We start from the raw sequence: 23,813 nt of genomic DNA on the forward strand, positions 1-23,813 counted from the left end.
AGAAATGCATATGATGCAGCTTTTAAGTTAAAGGCTATCGATCTGCCTGTCAAAGAAGGAAATAGAGCTGCTGCAGGTAAGCTTGGCATCAATGACTCGATGGTGAGATGTTGGGGTTGGCAGAACAGCTTGTTTTATGCTTGTCACGTCCACGAGGTCCATTGAATTATGCAATTTTAGCAGAAAATTTCCGTGTCGTGCACCTCCAAATTTTTCTAACTACGCAGCCGGAGACGTGCGGAAAACTGGTGGAAGAACAGGAGCTCCTAGCAGCAGAAGTTCAGAAATCCAGGCATTTATATGATTCATCACACAGAGATCACCGTGGTAACCGGGTTATGAACAATTCATGCCGTAAAATTAAAACTAACTGCTGAAATGCAACAATTCGGTAAAATGCCATGTTGTAAGTGGTGTAGACGATGGCAAACTTCTTCTACACTAGTTTAGTACTAGAGTAGACTAGGTAGACGTGTGTTTACGATACACTGCCCCCTGCAGTTTGGGAGCAGACGCTGCATGGAGTATAAAGTCACACACAGTCTCTCCAGTGGATTTCCAAGTGTCTTATATCCGTGCAGCTTATTCGTGCGCACGAACTGCCGTGTTGCTGCCTTGTTACTGCCATGTTACAGGCACTGTTCGAAAAAAAGCATTTATGTAATGATAAGTTTTAAAAAATCTTTCTGTGTCAATTAGGGCTGGACCCGAATATCCGAAAATCCGAATATTTGGTCATTACCGTGGTATCCGAATATTTATTTTGAGATCAAATATTCAGATCCCCTTCATCCAGCGATGTCGGAAGATCAGTATTCGACTCAACTGGTTGTTAGTAGGGTTAGGGTTAGGTCGTTCAGTCTCAACCAACATTCATTTGAACTGAAAAACTTTGCTTATTGTGTCAAATATTGCTATTTGACAAAAATGTGATTAATCACGATTAATTACAAAGCCTCTAATTAATTTCATTCATTTATTTTATATATATATATGTATATATATATATATATATATATATATATATATATATATATACATATATATATATGCTTTTTTTGTTTGTTGTTTTACAAATTTTTGTCAGCTTATAAAGTACTTGGCTGTAAATGTTGAAGTGAACCAAGAAACTGCAACCAAAACACATAATTTCAATAAAAAAGAGTTTGGAAAGTATAGCTTTTAATATATTTGGATGGGAACAAAGACTATGGAGAAAGAGTTCTGACTGGAAAAATTGTATTTACTGAATGCATTTCCAGTTCTATGAGTACATGCCCAGCCCTGTAACAGGCTTCACTTTTGTTTTTATGGGGTGGCCAGACTCTATGGGGGCTGTGGCCACCCCAGGTCATGTTTTGGCTCCGCCCCTGCAGTGGTGATTTGCTGTCAGGAATATTTACAGTACAATTCTCTGGTTTTGATCCAAGGCAGTAAAAAGCAGCCGACCAGAGAATGAACTGCAAAGTGAACTGTCAGTCTCTGGGTGGAGAAAATAAAAGTCACACTTTCAACTCCATCAATATCTCCACTGAGGTGCCCTTAACCCTCAACTTAACCTTCGAGCTCCAGTGAAACTCTCACAGACCAACACCTCAGACTTCTGGAGAGTTCCTTTCAGAAAGACTGTTCTGTTTTATTTAACTAAACTCGTGCTTTTGTCTCGTTTCGAGTGAGATTAGCTGGGAGCACAAAAAGATGAGCGGCGGCCTTGAACGATCAGTGCATTTTATTTTTCCATCACAGTACAAAAATAAATTAAAATAAGCAGAAACAAACTCAAAAAAGAAAGTTTCGATTACATCAAGGCTTTTTTGTCTTTTTTTCCCCAAAAAAGAAAAAAAAAGAACATTTGTATTTAATTAACAGCGTCAACACCCCTCCCTCACCAAGAGAAAGACCAGAGTGGTTGGAGTTTTATCCTCGTCCATAAGAAAAAAACAACATGTCACACATTCTTCTGTACAAATAAAATGCTGCTCACACACACACACACACACACAGACACACACTCATTCATCCAATCACACACTCACGCAGCCATCGAATGCCTCTCTTTTTGAAGTTTTTAATCACTGTTTCGTTTTTTTCTTCAAATTTATCTACAAAGTACGCAACGAGATACAGAAAAAGAATCTGACAGAAATCTTGAACTATCACGAGTCTTTTTTTAGAAGCTTCTGAAAGTCAAACAACTACTCGATGATGCAAGTGAAGAAACATGGCACATTTCAAGTGAAGTCGGGGGTTATGTGGACGGAGAGGGAGAAAAAGATTCGAGGTGTCCGTTCGAGGCCCTTTATCCCTTTTTTTATGCCCTGCTTTCTTTTTAATTTTCCTGAATCCCATCCGAAGTGCGTGTCCCATCCCTGCCACCCTTTATTGTGCCAGTGCAATCCCTCCAAAATCAACCGCCTTGCTGCGAAAAACTCCAAAATCCACAGCAGAGAAGTAAGTCTGAGCTGCTCATTTTCTCTGATTCACACCTCAGCAAAGATTCATTCTCTGGGTGGAAAGAAAAGAAAAGAAAACACGATGGAGGCCTCAACTGCTCCATTATTCCAAGAAAATAAGACTACATGACTGGTCTAGAGCTGTATACGATGTGAAAACCAGTAAATACTAGTCTTTGTAAAGGAAATACTGAAGCTTATCCGGTGATTGAAGTCATTACGGAGACAATGAGGAGCTGCAGCAGCATTTTTTTTTTGACTATTCTACGTAATAAGAAGCTACAATTGTTCTGCATGCTTTCTGTTTGGTTGTAAAGGTTCCCCTCGCACACAAAACTGAGATTCTTCCTCCAGCCTCTATGTGAAAGTCGTCTCTTTAGTTGGATTTACAGTGAGGTGATGCCCTCAAAGTACACTGTGCTTCTCTGCAGCCATGATGAACCAGACATTGTTGTTTAAATGATTTATTCCCCCTAGAAATAAGAAAAGAAACCGAGTGTGTGCTTCGTGTTTCTGATATGTGGGACAGCAGGTTGGGTTGAGCTCCTAATTCGGGACAAAAAAAAGATGTTTTCAGGGCTTTTTCTGAAGGGAAAACCTCCGTGATGTCGAGGTGTCCTTGAGGATTGGTGATGGTCAGATTTAACAGTGGTTTTGATCTCAGGGCTGTTTAATTAGATTCTCATTGATAAAAATCCCTGCAACATTCAATTGCATAAACCAGATCAATCTTCATTCCCACCAAAAGATAAGCACACCTGCTTCACCAGCAAACCCCCTTCTTCCTCCTCCAAAAGTCTCTCCTCGAGATCCTTCATTTACATTAAATGTGCCTAAATAATAAATACAGAAATGGCAATAAATTAGGTGTCAGTAAGTAGGTATTAGTAGATGAAAAATCCTCCTCGTCATTCAACAGCTGGACAGACAGTACAGTAGTTTTTTCCTCAGACCTGTGGGGATTTTTCATCGAAGATATGGCACTGTTTTAACATTTTCTATGCTGAATCATAAGCATGAAATCAAAAACGCTCATTCCAAAGTGGTTGCGACACAACCTATCAACAAAAAGTACAAAAAAAAGAATTTTCCCTGGTAAACAAATAGCCTATTTTAGCAAGCAGAGCTAAATAAACTAGTGTCACTTTGTTCACAGCATTCTCTAATGCAGATGCAGTTGGTTTTACAAATCAAGTAAAAAGAAGAACATTGCTCCTCTGGCTCCTCTCCTGGAAACTTTTGTAAAATTGCATGGCACACGTGCAAAAACATTACATTTCTAAGTAAAAAAGAAAAAAAACTTGTTCCAGAAAAGCAATAAATAAGCCTCCATAGGTGTAAGCCTCTGGGGAGTAAAACATCCATTAACTTGTTGGGTTTTTTTAGGTTTTTTTTCTAGATGAAAATAAAGTACATCTTTCTGAACACACTCGATGTGACCACTGGCCAGAAGTCCCACAATGCAGTGCTCATCGTCCATCCGGTCGGCGTGTAAGAGCCAGAAACCCACGAAAACATGGATCGAGCAGTTTAGTGGCCGTCGCTGTTCCTTCCTCGGGTGGCCAGATATGGAAAAAAAAGTAAAAGTCCAGTCGTATCCGTATCGGTGGAGGGTTGTTCCAGAGCGCCAGGGTTTGCAGCTCGGAGGCCTGTTCATCCATGATGCATGAAGAAAGCCAGTCAGGCGATGGCCCTCACCCTCCTGCAGTAGGCAGTGCACATCACAACAGTCAGAAGGTCACTGGTCGGCAGCCTCAGTCCTGTCCACATTCATAGCTGTAGATGTATGCTTCCATTTCTACACTCTTTTTTTTAAGGTTTTCAGTTTTTCATATAGATATAGTATATCTGTAATGTTAGCAAAGGATTTACCCAAGTCTGGCATTTTTTTCTTTATGTCTTTAAAAAAAAAAAAAAAAAAAGCTTTCATTCTCGGGTGCTCATTAATCCATCCTTCGCTGGTTTGAAAATAGAATTTGGCCCTGATAGTTACAGGCAGAAAGAGTGCGGTGCTGTCAGGTGTCAAACCCACGTTTTTTTGGTGACCGTCAGACTAAACCACCACCCCCCACCCCTCCTCACCCCTCCTCACCCCACCCTCACCCCTCCTCACCCCACCCTCACCCCACCCTCACCCCAGAAACATTATCAGTCCTGCAAGATACAAAGTGGTTATAAATGTCAAACACTTCCCAACTGGCCGAGTCTCCTCCTCCTTCAGTTTGGACAGGAATAAATAAACAGCATGACAAACAGTCTTTAAAATGCCAGACTGGAGCATCCCTCCCTCCCCCTCCTCACCCCCCGAGCCCCTCTACTCCCCCCCAGCATCCCCTCACCGGTCCAGGCCGATGAGCAGGCGGCTCCTCTCCTCCTCCTTCTGGCTCTCGTTCTTCAGGTCGGCGAACACCTGAGTGAAGTAGTGCGGGTCGGAGTTGATCTGGAGCATCTTGGCGCTCATCAGGTTGATGATGGACAGGCAGCGGTCCCAGAAGGTCTCCTTGGAGCTCTCCACCAGGAAGGGCTTGAGCGGGTAGGAGATCTCGTTGCCCATGTAGGAGTAGGACAGGTAGAGGCAGGTGAGCAGCACGGCCTGCAGCTCGTGCTCCGTGGCTACCTCGGAGGAGACCACGTCGCGGCACAGCATGTAGACGAAGACCACGTTGGCGGGCGTGATGAAGCCCTGGTCCTGCCAGCCCTGCAGCAGCAGGGAGCGGTCCACGCTACGCAGCCACAGCACCGGGTCGGTGGGGGACAGGTGCTTCAGCCGGTAGCAGCGCCGGCACAGGAACTCCCCGAGGCAACGCAGCAGCTCGCTGGTGGAGGCCTGGACGATCACCCTCTTAGGGGTCCCGGGGGCCACATTGGAGTTAGTCAGAGGGGCCTTTTTGACAGAAGATACCGTGTTGTTGGAGCTCTTGGTGAGAGCCGGGGTGCTCTGGTCCTGGGTGAAGGTGGAGAGGTTGGCGCAGGACTGGGACTTCTTCAGGTTCTCGTTGTTCAGGTGGGTGACGTTGTTCTGGTAGGTGCCGTTGGGCTGCACCTTCTTGGAGCCTTTCTTCTTGGCCGACACGGCGACGATCCGCTTCCAGGGCAGCACGTTGATGAGCGAGTGGCGCTTCAGGTTCTTGTCTTTGGCGTTCTTGCTGTTCTGGACGGCCGTGTAGTGGCCCACGGTGGCCGGTCCGTCCTCGAACAGGGCCGCCTTCCGGTAGCTGGGGGACAAAGACAGCACGGTTCCCATGGTGACGGTGGGGAGGCGTCAGAAGTGCGAGGAGGGGGGAGATCCTGAGGGGTCTCAAAGCCTCGATGCTGCAGGGAGCTGGGAGTCCCGGCTACAGGCTGCCGCTGGGCATCGACGGAGCTGGAGGAGATGGTCTCTGAGGGGGGAGGAGGATCAAATCCACGGAGATAATCAGCTCTCTCTGCTGAAAACAGAAGAAAAAAAATCAATGGATCAATTACATTTACATTATCTGTGGGTATTTATTTAACAACAAACATGTTTTTCTCATTAGAAATTTAATCATCTCTCTGCTCTGTGATGTTCTCATGGAGATCTCAGGCTTATTAGCAGCAGTGATGGAATGAATCAGCCTATAGCTCCGTCTCATTAATTCAGACAGTATGGACCCCCACTGCTGCAAATGAGCAGGTGACTCACCCACATTATCAACATCAGTGTGAAATGGTGCCACATCTGATGCTCATGTGCATAAAATTACAATGCATGCTGCAGAATAGCATCAAAACGAATCGTATAAACGGAAGAAGAATATGAGATCCACATTTTACGCGCAATGGCCGACAAATCAGAGCCAACCACGCGCCACCCATCCTCACTAAAATGGAAGACAGGAACGTAAACACGAGGGGGAAAAAGCAGGTGAAGGTCGAGGTTCGATGCGGAGACTCAACCGGATTCGACACACTTAAGCACAAAACTCAAGGTCACGTCGTTGATCTGCGTCCACATGAGAGCAACAAAGAGATAAACGATCGACGTGTTTTCCTGCCTCACTGCAGCATCCACGGATCGACTTACTGCTCAAAGTGCGCAGGATCCGAGCTGCTTCATTCCATCACCCTCCCATCAATCCCGTCCATTAACTGAAGACTGGTAAAACACCCAAACATCAGCTGTGATCGGGGTTAAATCTCAGCTTTTCTCGGCCTCCTGACTGATGGGGACATCGGGTGCTCTCCGTGGTGCTGAAGCTGAGCGTCTGCGTCGAAGCTGCGATAGGCGGTGGCTTAAAACCCGACGAAAATCCCAATCTCTCCGCGTTTATCCGTTAATATGTCACAATATGTCGTCGGATTTGACTGTTATCAGCTTTAAATCGCCGCAGTGTTGCATTTATCGTCACATTTTATTCTATTTAGAAAGGCCCCGTAGCTGCGTAATTCTCTCTTTTTTGGATAAATCAAAGGTCTGCGTTTGCGGTTTTGGCACAAATATGTGCAAGAAAAAAAAGAGACCAAACTTACCAGATCTCCAGCTTCAGTGAGAATAAAACACTGCAATGTAATGGTGATGCGCTGCGCCTCGAGTCCTGTTCTTTCCTTTGCAGAATTAAAACCAGAAAACCATCTCGGAGGGATGTGAATGCAACAAAGAAGAAGAAAAAAAAGAATAATCCGCGTGGAAAAAGAGGCGCCGGAGAGAGAGACGGAGCCTTGGCGGTGCGCAGCGGATGGAGGGCAGTTGTGGAATGGATGCTTAGATGAAGATGTTGCTGCTGGTCCTGCTGGATCCTGCGAGCGGCTGATGTTGTGTCACTGACGGACTGCGCTCCTGACGCACAAGGCGGTGGGTTGGCGCCGCTCTGCGCTGGAAAACACAACAACTCCGCCTTCAGCCGCCGAGCAGCAGGAGAGAAACTGAACCCGCTGAACTCCGAAGATGTTTTTCTTTCCTCACAGCCAACAACCCGAACAATAGCGTTGATCTGCAGGGATGGAAGAATTGAGTTAGCAGCCATGTGGTTTCTAGGGATGCAGTGGATAAAGAGCCTTTACATCAGCCCACCTGACTGCTCCACTTTAATCTCCATAGTGACTTTAACAGCAGCCTCTCAGTTATATTAATAAACACACACACACCTATATATATTCCATTTGGCCAGAATTGGCTTTTTTCTTTATTGCTGCCCAGTGATTCATCATTAGAATGAAGAAAATCTCACCTGAACCACTGAAATAAAGCTATAAACACACAGCTGTCGCTGATTTTTAAAAAAATATATATCTGCTTTGAAATGTTTTTCTTTGACATTTTTGAAATTGTAATATTCTTACTTATTTATTTGTTTGTTTCACATTCAAATCTTTTTTGTTTATGTTGATTTTGTGCTTGTTTTTTATTTTTTTTAAATTTATTTTTATTTATCTATTTGTTGCACATTCAAATCTTACTTTGTGATTATTTGTGCTTTTTCAATTTTTTCAGACAAAAACCTATGGCCTATATCCTTAAATTTGTTTTTCTGTGGTTTTAAATGAGAATTATTTCTGTCTTTTGTGTGTTCTTACTTTGGAAACAGTCCTCCGAGACATGCAATTAATTAAAAAATTAATGCATATTTTTATGTTGCAGATCAAGTTTAAAATGAAAACTTGACAGTATAACCATAAAATGCATGTAGCTGTTGGTCTAACCCTTTTGGCTAAACCTTTTGTTTATTTGCTTGTCCAAAAAGTCATATTCTAAAAAGAATATTAGACACAAATATTTTAATTTGACAACATCAGGCGTTTCTAAAGAGTGGTATTGGATTGAAGAAGCAAAAATGACATATCAACAACAGAAAAACAAAATTTAGACACTAAGCACACTTAAAAATCACGCATAACAAAAATGGCCTCTCATGACCTTTGACTTTTATTGTAATTTCTATTCAATTAGTACAATTTTACACTTTACATGTCAATTTTCCTTTATCTATATTCCAAATGCATGTATTTAAGTGTAACATTTGTAAATATTTGCACATTTTTTTAAAAAAATAATGATGATGATAATTAAAATAATGATCATAAAAATCAAATCAATCAAATGCAATACAGAAATCTCCTATAGAATGGCATGACAGTGGTGTTGATAGGCCTGGGTGTTTGAGGCTGTAGCCATAAATGGCCATGCATCTCAATTTATTTGTTTGTGCTTTTATACAAAACTAAAAATACCTCTGGATGTATTCTGTGCACTTACTGTGATGTAATGTGAAATATGGCCTAAGCATAAAAAGAAAGTGGGATGACCTTATTTTATTTTCCTTCCAAAATATCTTAAAAGTAATGTAATTATTAGGTTAAAATCTAAAGGTTTCTGGGCTGAGCTAAGCCTCTAATCAGTCAAGAGCCAGACCATGCCTCTGGGAGCATGCATTGTAATGTGACAAACTCAGGTGTGCACACAGAATAACAATAATAATGCAGAATAGGCAGATGAACAACCGAATAGCATAATTTAAATTGGTAGCACACTTTAAAGTAATGCATGAAAATATACTGACATCCCTCCTGTGTCAGTTTTTCTTAATCCAGATTCCAAAAGCCTTATTTGTGTAGTTTTAGGTTTGCTAAAATATGTAGGTTAATATAAAAAATTATAAAAATGTATAAAATGGTATAAGCAACGCAGAAACCTCAAAAACAATAGCAGATTATCAATAAAAATCATATTTGAAAGTGTAAGAGGCTTTTATGGCCTATAGCGGAAAAAAACTACAATTCCCTAGTGCTTTATTCATTCCCGACATGCAAGTCGCACACTGACGTCACCACGCTAAGTAACGTAGTCCCCGCACGTAATTTTCATTCAGGCAGCATTTGAATAAGGAAGATGGCGGCTGCAGCAGTGGTTGAGTTTCAGAGAGCTCAGTCTCTCATTAGCACGGATCGGAACGCCTCTATCGACATCCTACACTCGATAGGTGAGTGTTTGGCTGCTGCTTTGAAGCGGACGCTGCCCCGAACCGACCGCTGTAAACCGTCGGTGTCCGTCTCCGGGGTTAGCATGCTAGCTAGTGGCTTTGAATAGCCGGCGGTGCTGACTCACTGCTGAACGGTGGGCTAACGCTAGCTGCTAGCTCGTTAGCAGCCCGGCTAATGTTAGGCCTGAGCCTGAAATGTGTCAGTTAGGACTTGTGAGGACTGTTGTGTTTTTCGCTATGTGTTTTGGTCTTCTGTTGTTTTGTGTTTGACCACGGTTTCAATTAGCTCTATCTGAGGCTTGGCATGAGTACTGTTAATGCGGCTAACGTCTTTAGCTTGTTGTCAAAAGCTGCTCCACTACCAGATCCGCTACCTGTTTTGTTATTATATGAGGCATTTATGGGGAATTGTTTACGATTTGCTTGTGTAATTCATGGTTCCAAATGTAAATTCGTTACCAGCTATGTAACACAAACGGTTTTTTACACTTTCCAGAGGCATGGCTGTCCTCAAACTGCCTTGTCACACCAGCCCACTAGCTGTCAAGTTGTCTTTCTTCCCTGTTTACCCCTCAGGTTGTCACGTTTTCACATCAGTATTGTTGTATTTGTCATTAGTACTCGAACTATTTCACTTCCAAAGTCGGTTATTTTCCACTGAAATGCTTGTAACGGGCATTTATGAGTCATAAAGCCAAATGTGTACAGGTTTCAGCATCAGGAATGTCAGTACTGTTATTCTCTGTTTAACTTCTTTGTAAATTGGATGGTTTTTAAGTTTGCGACAGCTGGTTGGACAAAATAAGCAATTTCATGTCAACATCCTGGCTCTGTTTCTGACGGTTTATATAATAAACAGTGATTCATGGATAATAGAAATGATCCTCAACCAAGGCTACAGCAGCCAGATTACAGTTAGTAGAGTTATTGTGATTATAAATATTGGAGCAACAGCATCTAATTATTTCCACTGTTGATTAATTGTTTTGTGTATAGAATGTCAGAAAAAGGGTGAAAGATGTCAATCAGTGTTTCCTAAAGCCCCCAGATAACATCCTTGAATGTCTTGTTTTGTCCACAACCCAAATATGTTCAGTTTACTGTCAGAGAGGAGGAAAGAAATGAGAAAATACTCACAATTGACAAGCAGCAATCAGAGAATTTACATCTTTTTCTTTAAAAAAAATACTCAACTGTTTATCAAAGTAGTTGGCACTGAATTTAATACTCATTGTTGCAGCTCTAATATATATGTATATTTAATTATTCACGGTATGTCATCCATGATGTTTACTTGTTAAGGACTGTTTTTACATCACTGTATTGTCAGGAGACAGCTGATGATTATTTTCATTGTCCATTAATTTGTCAATTATATTCTAGATTAATTGATCAAGTGCTCAGTCTATAAAACATTCAGTTTGTGGTCCTAGAGGAAGAAAAAAGATAAATTGTTCATATTTGACAAGCTGGAATCAAACTATTTATCAAAATAGTTGGCGATTAATTCAGTGTCAGACAATGTCTCCCAAAGCCCAACATTATGTCCTCAAATGTCTTATTTTGTCCACAGCCCAAAGACATTCAGCTTTACTAAGGAGGTGGAATCAGTAGATTTTGACTTTTTCCCCCTAACAGTATAGCTCAAACTGATCAATCGATTATCAAAGTAGCTGGAGATTAATGTATTAGTTGACAGCTACTCAATAAGTAGATTAATTGTTGCACCTTCAGTTATAATGATAATACTGAGCCACTGTTTGTAAAGCTGACTATGAGACAAAATTAATCTCACAGTGGCTCACAGATCATTTGGAAATTCACAGATTGCATGGTGTTTGAGTTGAGGAGACACTTTTTGTGAGTGTTAACTAGTTTCCTTTCTTTAACAGTGAGAAGAGATGTTCAAGAGAACGATGAGGAAGCTGTCAGAGTTAAAGAACAAAGCATCCTGGAGCTGGGAACCCTCCTGGCAAAGACAGGACAGGCTGCAGGTAACGTTTCAGCTTTGATTCAACTCTAAAGCCTAAAGCTAATCTATTCAAACCTGTTGTTCCTGGTTGGTGCTGTACGCTAAACGTTTTCACTCCCTTGAACTACTCATGATATATCTTCTGTCTTCAGAACTGGGGGGGCTGCTGAAATTTGTGAGGCCTTTCCTGATTTCCATCAGCAAGGCCAAGGCGGCTCGGCTGGTCCGCTCTCTGCTGGACCTCTTCCTCGACATGGAGGCAGCGACGGGGCAGGAGGTCGAGCTGTGTCTCGAGTGCATCGAGTGGGCCAAGGCTGAGAAGAGGACCTTCCTACGACAGGCTCTGGAGGTGAGGAGGTCAAGGAGAAGCCCGAGGGTGCTGTCATGACGGTGCAAACTGTGACCTTATCTGCACACACACGATCACGGAATAGTTTGACAGGATGACTCACTGATAAAATTCGACACAGTATCTTATAACCACAAATATCATCACATATATTGTATAAGTGGAAGAAAGAACTGGATTAAATGACGAACAAATCTGCAGTTTGATTTCAAAGGCTATTGCAACAACTTAGAATAGACCAGTTGTACCGTTAGAGGCAATCCATTTGACACCTTGACCAGAATTACAAAGGAAGTGATTTGTATTTTAGTTTTCATAGATGCAATCTGTTGTCAGCTGATGTATTTGTGCTGTGACTCAACCAAACTTAGTGCTGACACACAACTCAGGGTGTGATCAATGATGCTGAAAACCAACATGATATCCCCAAACATAAATAGCAGCTGTGGAGAGGATCGAATTCACCGCCTGCTGACTCACGGAGTGGGAGACGCTGTGATTTCAGACAGATGATAGTGGAGCGTTTGGTGGTCAGCATTAATGCAGCATCACCGCCGTAGCTATTACTGTGAGTTAAAACCAAACGAACGCAAGAAACTTGATGAACGTGATGCAACAAATCTGGAAAGTTTGCCTGAAGAATTGGAGGTGCGAATACATCCACTACTCACTGATGATGATGTTGCTCTGCTGTAGGATCCAAAGTGGTCTTCATGGCCAAATGAGTGTGCGGTTTCACACCTGCAGTTAGAAATATCAGAACAGCTGAATTACAAAATGCAGGATCAACAGAGTTTTAGTACTCTTGGGCAAGAAAACAATGTTATGAAACTGTGGCACGATGTTTGATAAAAGGTGGCTCTTCACACAGGCTGTGGTGGGATAGGAGTAAAAATTCTCCAATTCAGAGAGAAGTTTTACTGCACTTTGCACTAAAACATAGCTTTACCGCACATCAGTGGCATTAGCAGCCAACTAAAATCATGATTACTCATATACATTAGCGTCAAGTTCCACCTCTTCTCTGCCAATATCTGCTTGATGGTATTCCAAGAAATGAAGGAACTCTGTAATGTTATATTTTCTGATAAATATGTCACTGTGTCATTGCAACATCTTTCTGTTTGCCACAAATAGCTGCTGAAAATACAAGCAAAATGCTGGTACTCGGTCAGATCTTTTGCTCACTGTATCATACGTCCAGTCACTTGATTTTATTATATTGTGAGAAATACAAATTAACTTCTACAAATTTACATTCCTACAGTATTTGTCAAGTTGCTCTGTTTTATGTGAACCTTCTACTCTTGATTTCAGTTAAGTATTTGGATGTGTGGTTACAATCGAGAAGGATAAATTGGGGAAAATGAGGGAAATGTGGACAATTTGTGGCACATATGAGCTCAAAGATATCCATTTAGGTAACAGAAACTATGATATCTCTTAGAATTTGTTGCACTTATTGAAATGTTAGCAAATGCCTCATGCATGGGCTTCCTAATGTTGACTGTAGACTCACTATATGATATAATAAAGTCACAATTTGACATTATTTGCGCCCAGATATTTTCATGATCATAGACACAATTAGAAGTAAGATGGATTAGTGTAACTAGCTGAAATCCCAGCTGTCATAACAATGGTACATCTCTTCTTCATCTGCACTTGTCTAACAGCATTCTTTCTTCTTTCAGGCACGACTGATCTCGCTCTATTTTGACACCAAAAGATACCAGGAGGCCTTGGCTCTTGGTGAGTGATTAGAGATAGGACTTTTTTTCCTTTTTTTTTTTTTTTTTTTTTTTTGAAGTGAAACGGCAACTTCTGTCTTTGTACATCAGAAACTTTATTTGTTGGCCCTCCTATACGGTCTGACAAGACATCTTTGACCCTTACAGTCTCATTCCACAGAAGTCTACAGGAATAAATTCAAAAGTTTGACTAACGTTGCATAAAAAGGCAGGTTAAGAGAGGAGAATGAATATTAAGACTGCATTTACCCCAGAGCTGTTCAGCAACGATGTACAAAGTTATTGCAACAGTTAATGAGCTTGGCGTTTGCTCGATTTCCTTTCTCTTTCCTCTCAGGCTCCCAGTTGCTCCAGGAGCTGAAGAAAATGGACGACAAAGCTCTTCTGGTGGAAGTGCAGCTGCTGGAAAGCAAGACGTACCACGCTCTCAGTAACCTGCCCAAGGCCCGTGCAGCCCTCACTTCAGCCAGAACCACCGCCAACGCCATCTACTGTCCTCCCAAGCTCCAGGCAGCGCTGGACATGCAGTCAGGTAGGATGTGTTTGGTGTTTTATCGAGCCTCTGTCTCTGTAGATTAACAGAGAAACGACTTATTCAGGCGGTCAGATTCGTACTTGACCAACTGTTCTGAATATGTATGACCTGCCTCTGGTCCAAACAACTCTTCCAACAAAGACAAAATCTATTTATTCGATGTTATCACACCCTCAATATTTTCTTTATTTATTTTCTTATAAACTGACGACTCTCTGATTAATCTGTACTGAGGGTAACACACAACTTTACGGTGGTTTAGAGTCACTAAATATTTAAGGTTGTCCCGTGATTCATTGTCGAAGTTTCACCCTAATTAATGAGACATTTGTTTTATGTAACGACATCAGAATTAATGACTCAAAACCATCTGTGGAGCAGCTCTTTTCCTCAAGAGCTCCTTGGAAAGTGAATATTTGAAGTGTTTCTTGAGCAGCTCGGCTCATTTTCCGCTGATAAATATCTCAAAGTCACAGTTTGTGTTTACTAATTTGAAAGCGGAAGAGCTGTGAGGCGCGATAATATCATATTTATTCATGACTCTACGACTCAAATTGAACTCAAAAGCTTATGCAGAATGATTTTGTAATCACCAGCGTTGTGATTATTTTGTCGTTTTCATTCAAAACTCTTGGAAAGTCACACTGCAGCCCCGGTGTTTATCTTCGTTGATGCCTGACGTTTCAAGGTGACCGCTGCTTGTTTTGGCCGTAAATGAATAAATCATGCCGTGTCATCCGTGTCGCAGGGATCATCCATGCAGCAGAGGAGAAGGACTGGAAGACAGCCTACTCCTACTTCTTTGAGGCCTTCGAGGGTTACGACTCCATCGACAGTCCCAGAGCCATCACAGCACTCAAATACATGCTCCTGTGCAAAATTGTACTCAACTCGTAAGTAGTGCTTCAAATACACTGTTCAAAACTTTTAGTGTCACTTAGAAAAGTCTTTATTTTTGAAAGAAAAGCAATTTTTTTCAATGAAGGTAACATTAAATGAATGATAAATCCAGTGTAGACATTGTTAATGTGGTAAATGACTATTCTAGCTGGAAACAGCTGATTTATAATGGAATATCTCCATAGAGGTACAGAGGAACATTTCCAGCAACCATCACTCCTGTGTTCTAATGCTACATTGTGTTAGCTAATGGTGTTGAAAGGCTCATTGATGATTAGAAAACCCTTGTGCAGTTATGTTAGCACATGAATAGAAGTGGGAGTTTTCATGGAAAACATGAAATTGTCTGGATGACCCCAAACTTTTGAACGGTGGTGTATTTCCAAGGTGCAGTGGCTCACAAAACTTACAGTTCGGATAATTTCAGTGGTGACAGGAACAGCTGTGCAATAAAAAGGAACAACTTTAAATCACTTTTCACTGCTTTTACTGTTTTGCATCTTGTCGCTGCATCTCTGCATTGAGATTTAGGGAATTAAGCCGACTTGTTTTCAGTTCTCTGTGTATTTATCTGTAAGCAAGATTACACAATAACTACAGGGTCAGATTTGATAAAACCTGATTGAGAGGTGGAATGTGGACAATAAAGTTTTAGTGCGTATCCAGATCACTCTCTTTAAAGCTGAGAGGTAGGGCTTTGGCCTTGCTGCAGGGCTTTGCTCTCTAAATGCCCTTCCAGTGGCTTTAACACTTAGATCTCGACGGATCTGATTAAATTAGCATCCTGGTTAAATTACTCTTGATGTATTTATTGCAATGTGGTGCTAATATTTGCCTGATTTGTCACCTCTGTAAGTAGGCCATTGTGTCAACACCTTAGTAAATAAATTTTAATTTAATTCCATCAGAAACTAAGCACATTTTTCTAAATTTCCAAGCCATAAAATATTCCACCATCATGGTTCTGATATTGCCAGATTCCAGACAATCTCTCCTACACGATTATAAAAACATGTCTCAACTGCCAACATTTTATGGCGGGATGCTTAAAAAAAATATCATTTTCATAATACTAAATGTTTTTTCTTTGATATAAAGGCTAATATTTAATATCTGTAAGTATTGTCATATCAAATCATGAAAGGTCTGAATAGCCAAGGCTGTTCTAAAAATGGGGAAAAAGAAAGATAGAGCATGTATGGTTAGTTTTTAATCTCCAAAGTAAGAAAGTGATAGTGAAAGTTAGCAAAAGAAGGAAGTGAAATTACCCTGAACATATCGAAGGACTCATTGGGTTTAACTGTGTTTGTTTAAGCTTTTCAAAAAATCCATAGTTCACCTGAATGCCAGACTGTAGTTGAGGATTCGTATGGATCAATTCCACTCGTTACACCACTAATATATTTGTTTCTTTCTTCTCTCTTGCAGACCAGAGGAGGTACAAGCTCTGATCAGCGGTAAACTGGCGCTGCGATACGCTGGCAGACAGGCAAGTACCGGGCGTTTTTTATTTGCGGCAGATCAGTGAGTTGTTTGATATTTCCTGGATATTAATATATAGTGTTGCACAAAAGTTATGGCTCCTAAATGATGTACCACACGATATAAACTGGATTAAATATAGTACAGGCATCCTTTGTAGGGCACAGAAACTGATGGCTTCTAGCAAGAAATATCAAATTAAGAATAAAAGCTGCTATACTTCCATTTGAACTTCATTTATTAGTACTGAAAATCAATTTTTAATGGAGTGGGGAATGTAGCACTCAGCTTTTGTGAGGGTTGCAGAATTTAAGTCAGAAAATGACCTTCACTGGAACTTTTTGTGCAGATAAATCATTTCATGAAGCTTTTTTTCTGTTTAATCTGTTTAAGAACTCCATTTTAACTTTTGGGACCTCACTTTTTTCACTTTTTGTAATCAGAAATGACAGATAAAACATTTATAAAGCATTGAATTGAGCTCCTATTTAATATTTCCACTATGAAGAATAAGACAACAGATGAAAAGTAGCTTCTGCTGCTTGGTTTTAGCACCACAGAGGTTCAAGTGTGTTTTGTTTTACAGCAGTTGGCATCAAGAAAGTATTTTTTTTTTTTGTCTGATCTTTGAGTTAAAGTGGTGAAGTTTATGATATTGTGCTGGAAGATGAGTAATATTTTTGTATGAGCAGTGATGATGAAGACACAAAAGAATAGAAATACTCTCAATACTGTCGATATTTTGGAGATCCTCTTCAAAATTTGACAAATCTTGTTGTCAGGAGCATTTCAGGAGGCTCCTCCAGGCTCAAGTTGGACCCCTGTTTACACTCTCACTAAATATTTACATTTTTTTTGTCTCTTTAGACAGATGCGCTGAAATGTGTTGCCCAGGCCAGCAAGAACAGATCATTAGCAGACTTTGAAAAGGTAAGAATCCTTTAAAACCTGTCAAATTTTGCTTAATTGTTTTGCATAAAGATGAGTCAAACTTCATGTTCTCTTCATCTGTGATGTGTAGCGCACTCAGAAATCAACCTTCGCTCCTTTATTTTATATTTGAATCAATATAACTGCTGATATTATGATAGCAAAACCTCATTCCACACTTTAGTTTTGTAGTAAACCTCCACACAACCTGCCTCACTGCTTTGAGTATTTTAGGCTTACTGAAGTGATTTTTTTGTGTGTTTTCCAGGCTCTCACAGAGTACAGAGCAGAACTGAGGGACGATCCGATTATCAACACTCACCTGGCTAAGCTGTACGACAACCTGCTGGAACAAAACCTCATCCGAGTCATTGAACCCTTCTCCAGAGTACAGGTAAACACTCAGCTTAGCTTCACGCAGAAAACAAGCAGTAAATGCTGCTTTTTTTGGGTTACTGGCCTAGAAACGACCACGATTAGTCTCCAACCGCTAAAGGCAGTAAGCTGTTTTCTACTGCTGGGGCCTCAACATTCGTTCATGTTCCTGCTTTCTGATTTCCATGGTGAGGCAGGTACTTCTGAGCAGCTGCTGATTGGTGAAACTGTCTTCTCCTTTCTAATGTCGACAACCTAAAATTCACCTATAGGCGAACATAGAATGCTCATTAATCTAGAGTTCTGTCCAGTAACTACTATTTGTCACCGTTCTGCCGTGGTTTGAGTTGAAATCTCTGATGTGATTGAATTAAAAAGGCAGATTAGAGGGCAGTTCATGTAAATGTTAGCGCCCCCTTGTGCCTGCCCCGAGTTCCTGCAGTTTAAAAACACCTACTGAGTCTTTATCTAATTTGACAGAAATCCTTTTATTTCTGAATCTTTTAGAGACAAAAAATGTCATTATGATTGAGTAAATAAAACCCAATTAACATTTTTTTAAAATCTCAATTCTTATCATTTTGGTGGTGTTTTTTTCTTCTCAAACCTCTTTTAGAGGTGCACAAAAATTCCTTAATACAGGAGAAATCTTTCACTATAGTATCAGGCAGTTAACACTTACTGTGTTTAATACTAGGTCCTAAATCTGTACTTTTCCTTGTACCTCTACAGTGTCTTTTCATTCTCATAACTTAAAACAAACATGAAACACCATACAGGGGCCCTCGTACGATTTTTGCCGTAAGTCGGAACGCCAGTGAAAATGTAAACAAAGCCGTTACATGCATGGAAAAGTCATGAATACCAATGACTTTCATGCATGTCTGAGTCATTTATAAGAAGATGTGGCACTGTTCTTACAACTTTAGCATTTTATTTTGTCTAATTTCACTTCCATGGAGACGGCTTTCCTTTTCTTCGAAGCATCAGAAGAGTCTGATTTACATCTGGGAGCCATAATTAAGGACAAAAAGTTAGTGAATACAGGACGATCCAAGGTGGTGTACAACCGGACAATGAAAACAAAGCCGTCTTACAGCACTGTGTGGCGACGTATTCGTCTGCTCCGCTCGCCAACTAGTTCCACATAACGATGAAACAGCGTACGTTGTAAACAGAGGACCCCTGTAGTTTTGAACGTTGCTTTTATCAGAGCATGTCCATGATTTTAGTGCAGCAGTATTTCTATACATGTCATATTTTCTTTGCTATAAACTATGCAATCACACTGTCCCAAGAGTTGTCCAATATCTGCTGTTAGATTTAATGTTTTCTGCCCCACGATGTGTTCTATATTGAGGATTTATGTTTGTTAGTTTTCTAAAATCTGAACTGGCATCGACTGCTGCACCTTGCTCCTCATGATTTTAAAGAATAATTGAGACCTGTTTTATTGAACTTGACTCTCCTTCTGCTTCCAGATAGAACACATATCAGGTCTAATCAAACTATCAAAGGTAAGATATTGCAACAGTAACCTCTATTTCCTGAGAGTTCCACTCATTCAGTCATCTCAAAAAATGCTGTTGGTAATTATTTCCCTTCTTTTTCTTCTGCAGGGTGACGTTGAGAGGAAATTATCACAGATGATTCTGGACAAAAAGTTTCACGGTAATTAGAATCGTCTGTTCCTGTGAAAATGCACATATGTTCTTCACAGGAAGAGTCCTCAGTGTGCTCAAATGTGTTTTTATGACTCTGTGTTCTAGGAATCCTTGACCAAGGTGAAGGTGTTTTGATCATATTCGAAGAACCCCCGGTGGACAAAACATACGAAGCAGCCTTGGAAACAATTCAGAACATGAGCAAAGTCGTGGACTCACTTTACAACAAAGCCAAGAAGCTGACATAGGTAAGACACATTCAGTGTTCCAGCTACAGCTAAAGGCTAACGTTTACAGACAGGGACAGAATCTGCAGATTGTGTTAGGAGTGTGAGGGAGCAGATGTTGTTGAAGTTGTAACACACCACAGTCTTTCACAAACATGCCCAGTTTCCCCATTACACTGAAAATGCAGAATAATTCGCTCGTTGGTGCAGCTGGAACTTATTCTGCTGCTGAGCTAAGGCTATCACTAAAGCGGCTAACTGTCAGGCCTGTGGCTACCATGATCTAGAGGACCTGTAACATCCTTCTAAAGTCAGATTAACTGCAACACTCTGCTTTAAGTGACGGACACGTCTCTCTAGCAGAGAAAAAAAAACTGAACAAGAAGCACCACAAACCAGGAAATTAGCTGCTTTCACAGTGGCTAAGGCTATGCTAACAGCTCGCGGCTAAGTTAGGAGGCAGCCACAGATTAACCTGAAACAGCATCTGAAAAACAATAACAAATAATGCTTTAAAATATGGGACTTCTTGGGCAATAATGGTGATAGAACACGTAAGAATGACAAAACGGTGAAGAAGAGCAGACAAACTTAGCACGCATGACACTGACGTTATCACTTCTGTTGCTTTCATACATATTCAAGCTGTCTGGCGCGCTGTGGCATCTTTCTTAAGTCAAATTAACTGTAAGAGAACAGAAACAACCTACAAAAATTGAACAAGAAGCACAGCCGTCACCACAAACCAGGACTTCAGCTACTCTAACAGTGGCTAAGGCTATGCTAACGGCCAAGTTTGAAGGCAGGAACAGATTAACGTGAAACGACATCTGAAAAACAGTAGCAAATAGTGCTTTAAAATATGGGAATTCTTGGGCAGTAACGATGATAGGACAGGAAAAGAATGACAAAACAGAGAAGAGCTGACAAACTGAGCAAAGAGAATGTCTTAGCATCACGTATCACTTTTATTGCTACCGTACATATTCAAGCTATCTGGAACGCTGTAACATCTTTCTTTAGTCAGATAAACTTTAAGAGTCTGTTCTTGACACGTCTCTCTAACACAGACACAACAAGAAGCACAGCCATCGCCACAAATAAAGACATTAGCTGCTTTTCATAGCGGCTAAGGCTACGCTAGCAGCTAGCGACTATGTTAGTAGGCAGTAGCAGATTACCTGGAAACAGAGTCTGGAAAACAGTGATTAATAACACTTTAAGATCTGGGATTTAATTGACAAGAAAACTGACAGAAAAGAGAAAGATTCAGAAAACAGAAGGAAAGCAGACGTTCCTGCAAAAGGAAAATCTGTTATTGATTTCAATCATTCCATCACACAGTAAACTAAAGAGAGCATCGTAGCGTCACGTGAAAGTCTGACATCACTCCTGTTCTGTTGTACATATTTAGTTGTAACCCATTCCTAATTGAAGAAAACTACTTATGAATGACAGGTTCTTTGCTCTCACATGCCATTATATAACATTTAGTGTATTTACATTTAAATTTAGTAAGAGTAATCCTTATTTACAAAGAAACCCAGCTTTAAATGACAAATTCTGTGTTATCACAGGCTTTTAGTATAATGGTAACTTTATTTATACAGCACCCTTAAGAACAGCGTTCACAAAGTGCTTTGACAGTTAAAACATGGAAACACAGACAATCAAGCAAGCTATAGGAGACAAGTCAGAGCAGTCAATTAAAATAAATAGTAAAAATGACAATAAATGAAATGAATAATTAGCTAGATTAGCGTGCAACTCAAACGAGGAAACGAGGCAGTTTAAAAAATTGAACAAGATTGAGGGTTAAAATTAAAAGTCAAAAAATTAGAGAATTACAGAATTAGAAATGACATCACACCAAAGAAACAGGCAGCTAAAAGTAAAAGAAAACCAGTGAGAACATCTAAAATATACAGGACATAATACAGAATAAAACCTGAAAAGAAAACTTCACATAAAAGAAGTTACTGACTCTGCAAGCCTTATCTCCTCATTCAGGCAATATATCCATATTTTATTAAAGAAGAACCCTAATTTTGAATGACAGATTTCCTGCTGTTTCATGCTTACATTATAAAACGTTTAATCTATATCAGTTTTAATCGATCCTTGCTGTTAATATAGAACTTTTAATGTATTTTGCCTCCAAATATCACTCATCGGCCCTTCTTTATTACCTGTATTTAGTGCCATCTGCCCTAAAACAACCTAATCGATCAATCTCTAGAAGAAGTCTGAATTCCTGCTGTTTGTTCCTTCTCTCGTCTGAATGTTTTATTTCATCTTTTCTAGAGCAGATTGCCATGGCGGTGAGATGGAGGAACTGTGTGTGTGTTTGACCAGCGTACGTAACATTTTAAAGAAGGGGACACGGGAGAGCAACAAACAGGATTCCCCCATCAAACTCCCCCCTTTCCTCACCCTCTACGGACAATTTCATCACTTCTCTCGTTTTGTTTTTGTTTTTGTTTTATTTTCCTCTTTCATTTTGATATCTCTTCAGGATTCTGTGTAACACTCAGCGGCCACATCAGGCCATCAGGGAATATTGTACAACCACAATAATAATAATAACAGAAAAAAAGGTTTAAGTAGAACATATATGTTTATATCTGCTGTAAGGTTGGGCCTGCCGAGCCTTAAGCTGACTCCACTGCAACCTCACAGGTGCAACATTGACCTCTGCTGCCTCGGACTCTGCTCCCAACAGAAACCAGGCGTTCTCCTCCCTCTCGTCCACATCTTTCAGAAGCACACTACTCAGTTTTTGGAAGATTCTCCTTGGAGTTTTTTCTCCCTAACCCTCTCTTCACCCACCACATCAATGCCAACAGTTAAGTCTCCCCCCCCCCACTGTATTTCAGATATGTATTAAACTCATTTTATTTGTTTTATTTTTTGTTTGTTTTTTTGGGTTTATTGTGTGTTTTTTTCAAAGAGGAAAATCAGATGGTTGCCACATGTCTGCCCCTCCTGCTATTATTGTAAGTCCTAGAGAACAGACAGGATGCCATTTCACCACTAGTGCCACTTTTTCGGCGCTTCTGTTTTGCCTCAGCGTTTTGGGTGCAATACGAAATCGCAGGGCAGAGGTGGAGGTGTATCGCCTCTGAGCGTCTGTGAGTTTATCCCGAGTGAAACAATTCTCCATTGTTAGTTCCTAGCACTAGTGTGGTATGCTAGTAACCAAACAATTTGTATGGTTTTGATTTGGTTTTGATTTTTTTTTCTTTGTTTTTTGGGGGTTTTGTTTTACTCTTACAAAGACATTTTCAAAAATAAATATTTTGTATTTTAAGGATTTTGTCTTGTCTCTTGCAAAAAAACAAAACAAAAAGAAATGCTGGTGGTAATTTGAGCTGGTAGGAGAATTGTGGTTTAAAAGAAATGGATTTAAAGATGGTAGGAGGTGTCGGCAGTCTTCTTCAAATTAAAATCAGCCAACAGAAATACAGACATGACAACAACAAAAGTCACCCTGGAGTCTCCTCTTCCTGCTGCTGCTATAATCTGTCACTATTTTTCAGTAATCTCACATCAAAGGGCATTAAATCGGTTCCACTGACAGCTTCGATTGTCTTTGATTTTTTTCAGTTTAATCTTTACTGAGCTAACATGGACGCACACTTTTTTCTGGCAAAGCTGAGTTTCATCACGGGAGAAACGTTTGTGGACCGTTGCATCAACACTTCACGCTGCAGATTTCTACTTCTTTTCTTCGAGAAAAATGAGAAGCACAATCATAAAGAGTCTTTTTACATTTCATGTTCTGTATTATTTCTTCAGCGCAACAGGTTTTCATCATGACCTCTTGTGACTTTCAAAATAAAGTTTTTACTTCACTTATCTAATTTAAACATTTTGCTTTCTGATTTTTATTTGCGTGAGACGTTTTTAAAATTGTAATTTTAGGTCTCTGGCATCCACATGTTTGATTTTTTTTTTTTTTTTTTTAAATCTGTTTTCATTACACATTGATTTTCAGTACACACAACAGTTCTACACAAACCTATCTGATGTTCAGATGATTTTAAATAAATCATTTGTTTGAAGAAAGCTGTGGCTTTAGTGTTCATGTGTCAGGTCTCAGTAGTACACATAATACAGTACAGCTAGCTATTTATTCCAGGGTGTCTCCACTCAGATAATTGAAGGTACATTTCATGCACGAGGTTGTGAATGTTCTTATTTCTTATTCATACATAAAAATAATGACAGCAAACAA

The 23,813-nt window shown here is 40.3% G+C and overlaps 2 protein-coding genes across 7 annotated transcripts; one reads left to right on the forward strand and one right to left on the reverse strand.

Moving 5' to 3' along the window:
• Positions 1-1,711: 1,711 nt before the first annotated feature.
• Positions 1,712-7,315, reverse strand: cdk5r1b (cyclin-dependent kinase 5, regulatory subunit 1b (p35)). 5 transcript variants are annotated; one of them, XM_023268436.3, is made up of 3 exons: positions 6,945-7,315; positions 4,793-5,878; positions 1,712-4,155 (listed from the first exon to the last, which is right to left on the reverse strand). In XM_023268436.3, exons 2-3 carry the CDS (start codon positions 5,695-5,697, stop codon positions 4,134-4,136), a joined length of 927 nt encoding a protein of 308 aa, XP_023124204.1. In that variant the 5' UTR covers positions 5,698-5,878; positions 6,945-7,315; the 3' UTR covers positions 1,712-4,133. The 5 variants fall into 5 exon arrangements, with proteins under 5 accessions (XP_023124204.1, XP_023124202.1, XP_023124203.1 ...); XM_023268434.3 differs by having other exon boundaries at positions 4,793-5,881; XM_023268435.3 differs by lacking the exon at positions 6,945-7,315 and adding an exon at positions 6,499-6,655 and having other exon boundaries at positions 4,793-5,881.
• Positions 7,316-9,233: 1,918 nt separating this feature from the next.
• psmd11b (proteasome 26S subunit, non-ATPase 11b) lies at positions 9,234-23,445 on the forward strand. Of its 2 annotated transcripts, none has more exons than XM_055004862.1 (13): positions 9,234-9,391; positions 11,284-11,385; positions 11,516-11,712; positions 13,407-13,464; positions 13,801-13,995; positions 14,747-14,891; positions 16,327-16,391; positions 17,252-17,310; positions 17,579-17,704; positions 19,167-19,202; positions 19,305-19,356; positions 19,455-19,597; positions 21,886-23,445. In XM_055004862.1, exons 1-12 carry the CDS (start codon positions 9,301-9,303, stop codon positions 19,595-19,597), a joined length of 1,269 nt encoding a protein of 422 aa, XP_054860837.1. In that variant the 5' UTR covers positions 9,234-9,300; the 3' UTR covers positions 21,886-23,445. The 2 variants fall into 2 exon arrangements, with proteins under 2 accessions (XP_054860837.1, XP_054860836.1); XM_055004861.1 differs by having other exon boundaries at positions 9,235-9,391; positions 21,881-22,886.
• The last annotated feature ends 368 nt before the right edge of the window (positions 23,446-23,813 follow it).

The sequence above is a fragment of the Amphiprion ocellaris genome, chromosome 18, assembly GCF_022539595.1.
Source record: "Amphiprion ocellaris isolate individual 3 ecotype Okinawa chromosome 18, ASM2253959v1, whole genome shotgun sequence".
Classification (NCBI taxonomy): Eukaryota; Metazoa; Chordata; class Actinopteri; family Pomacentridae; genus Amphiprion; species Amphiprion ocellaris.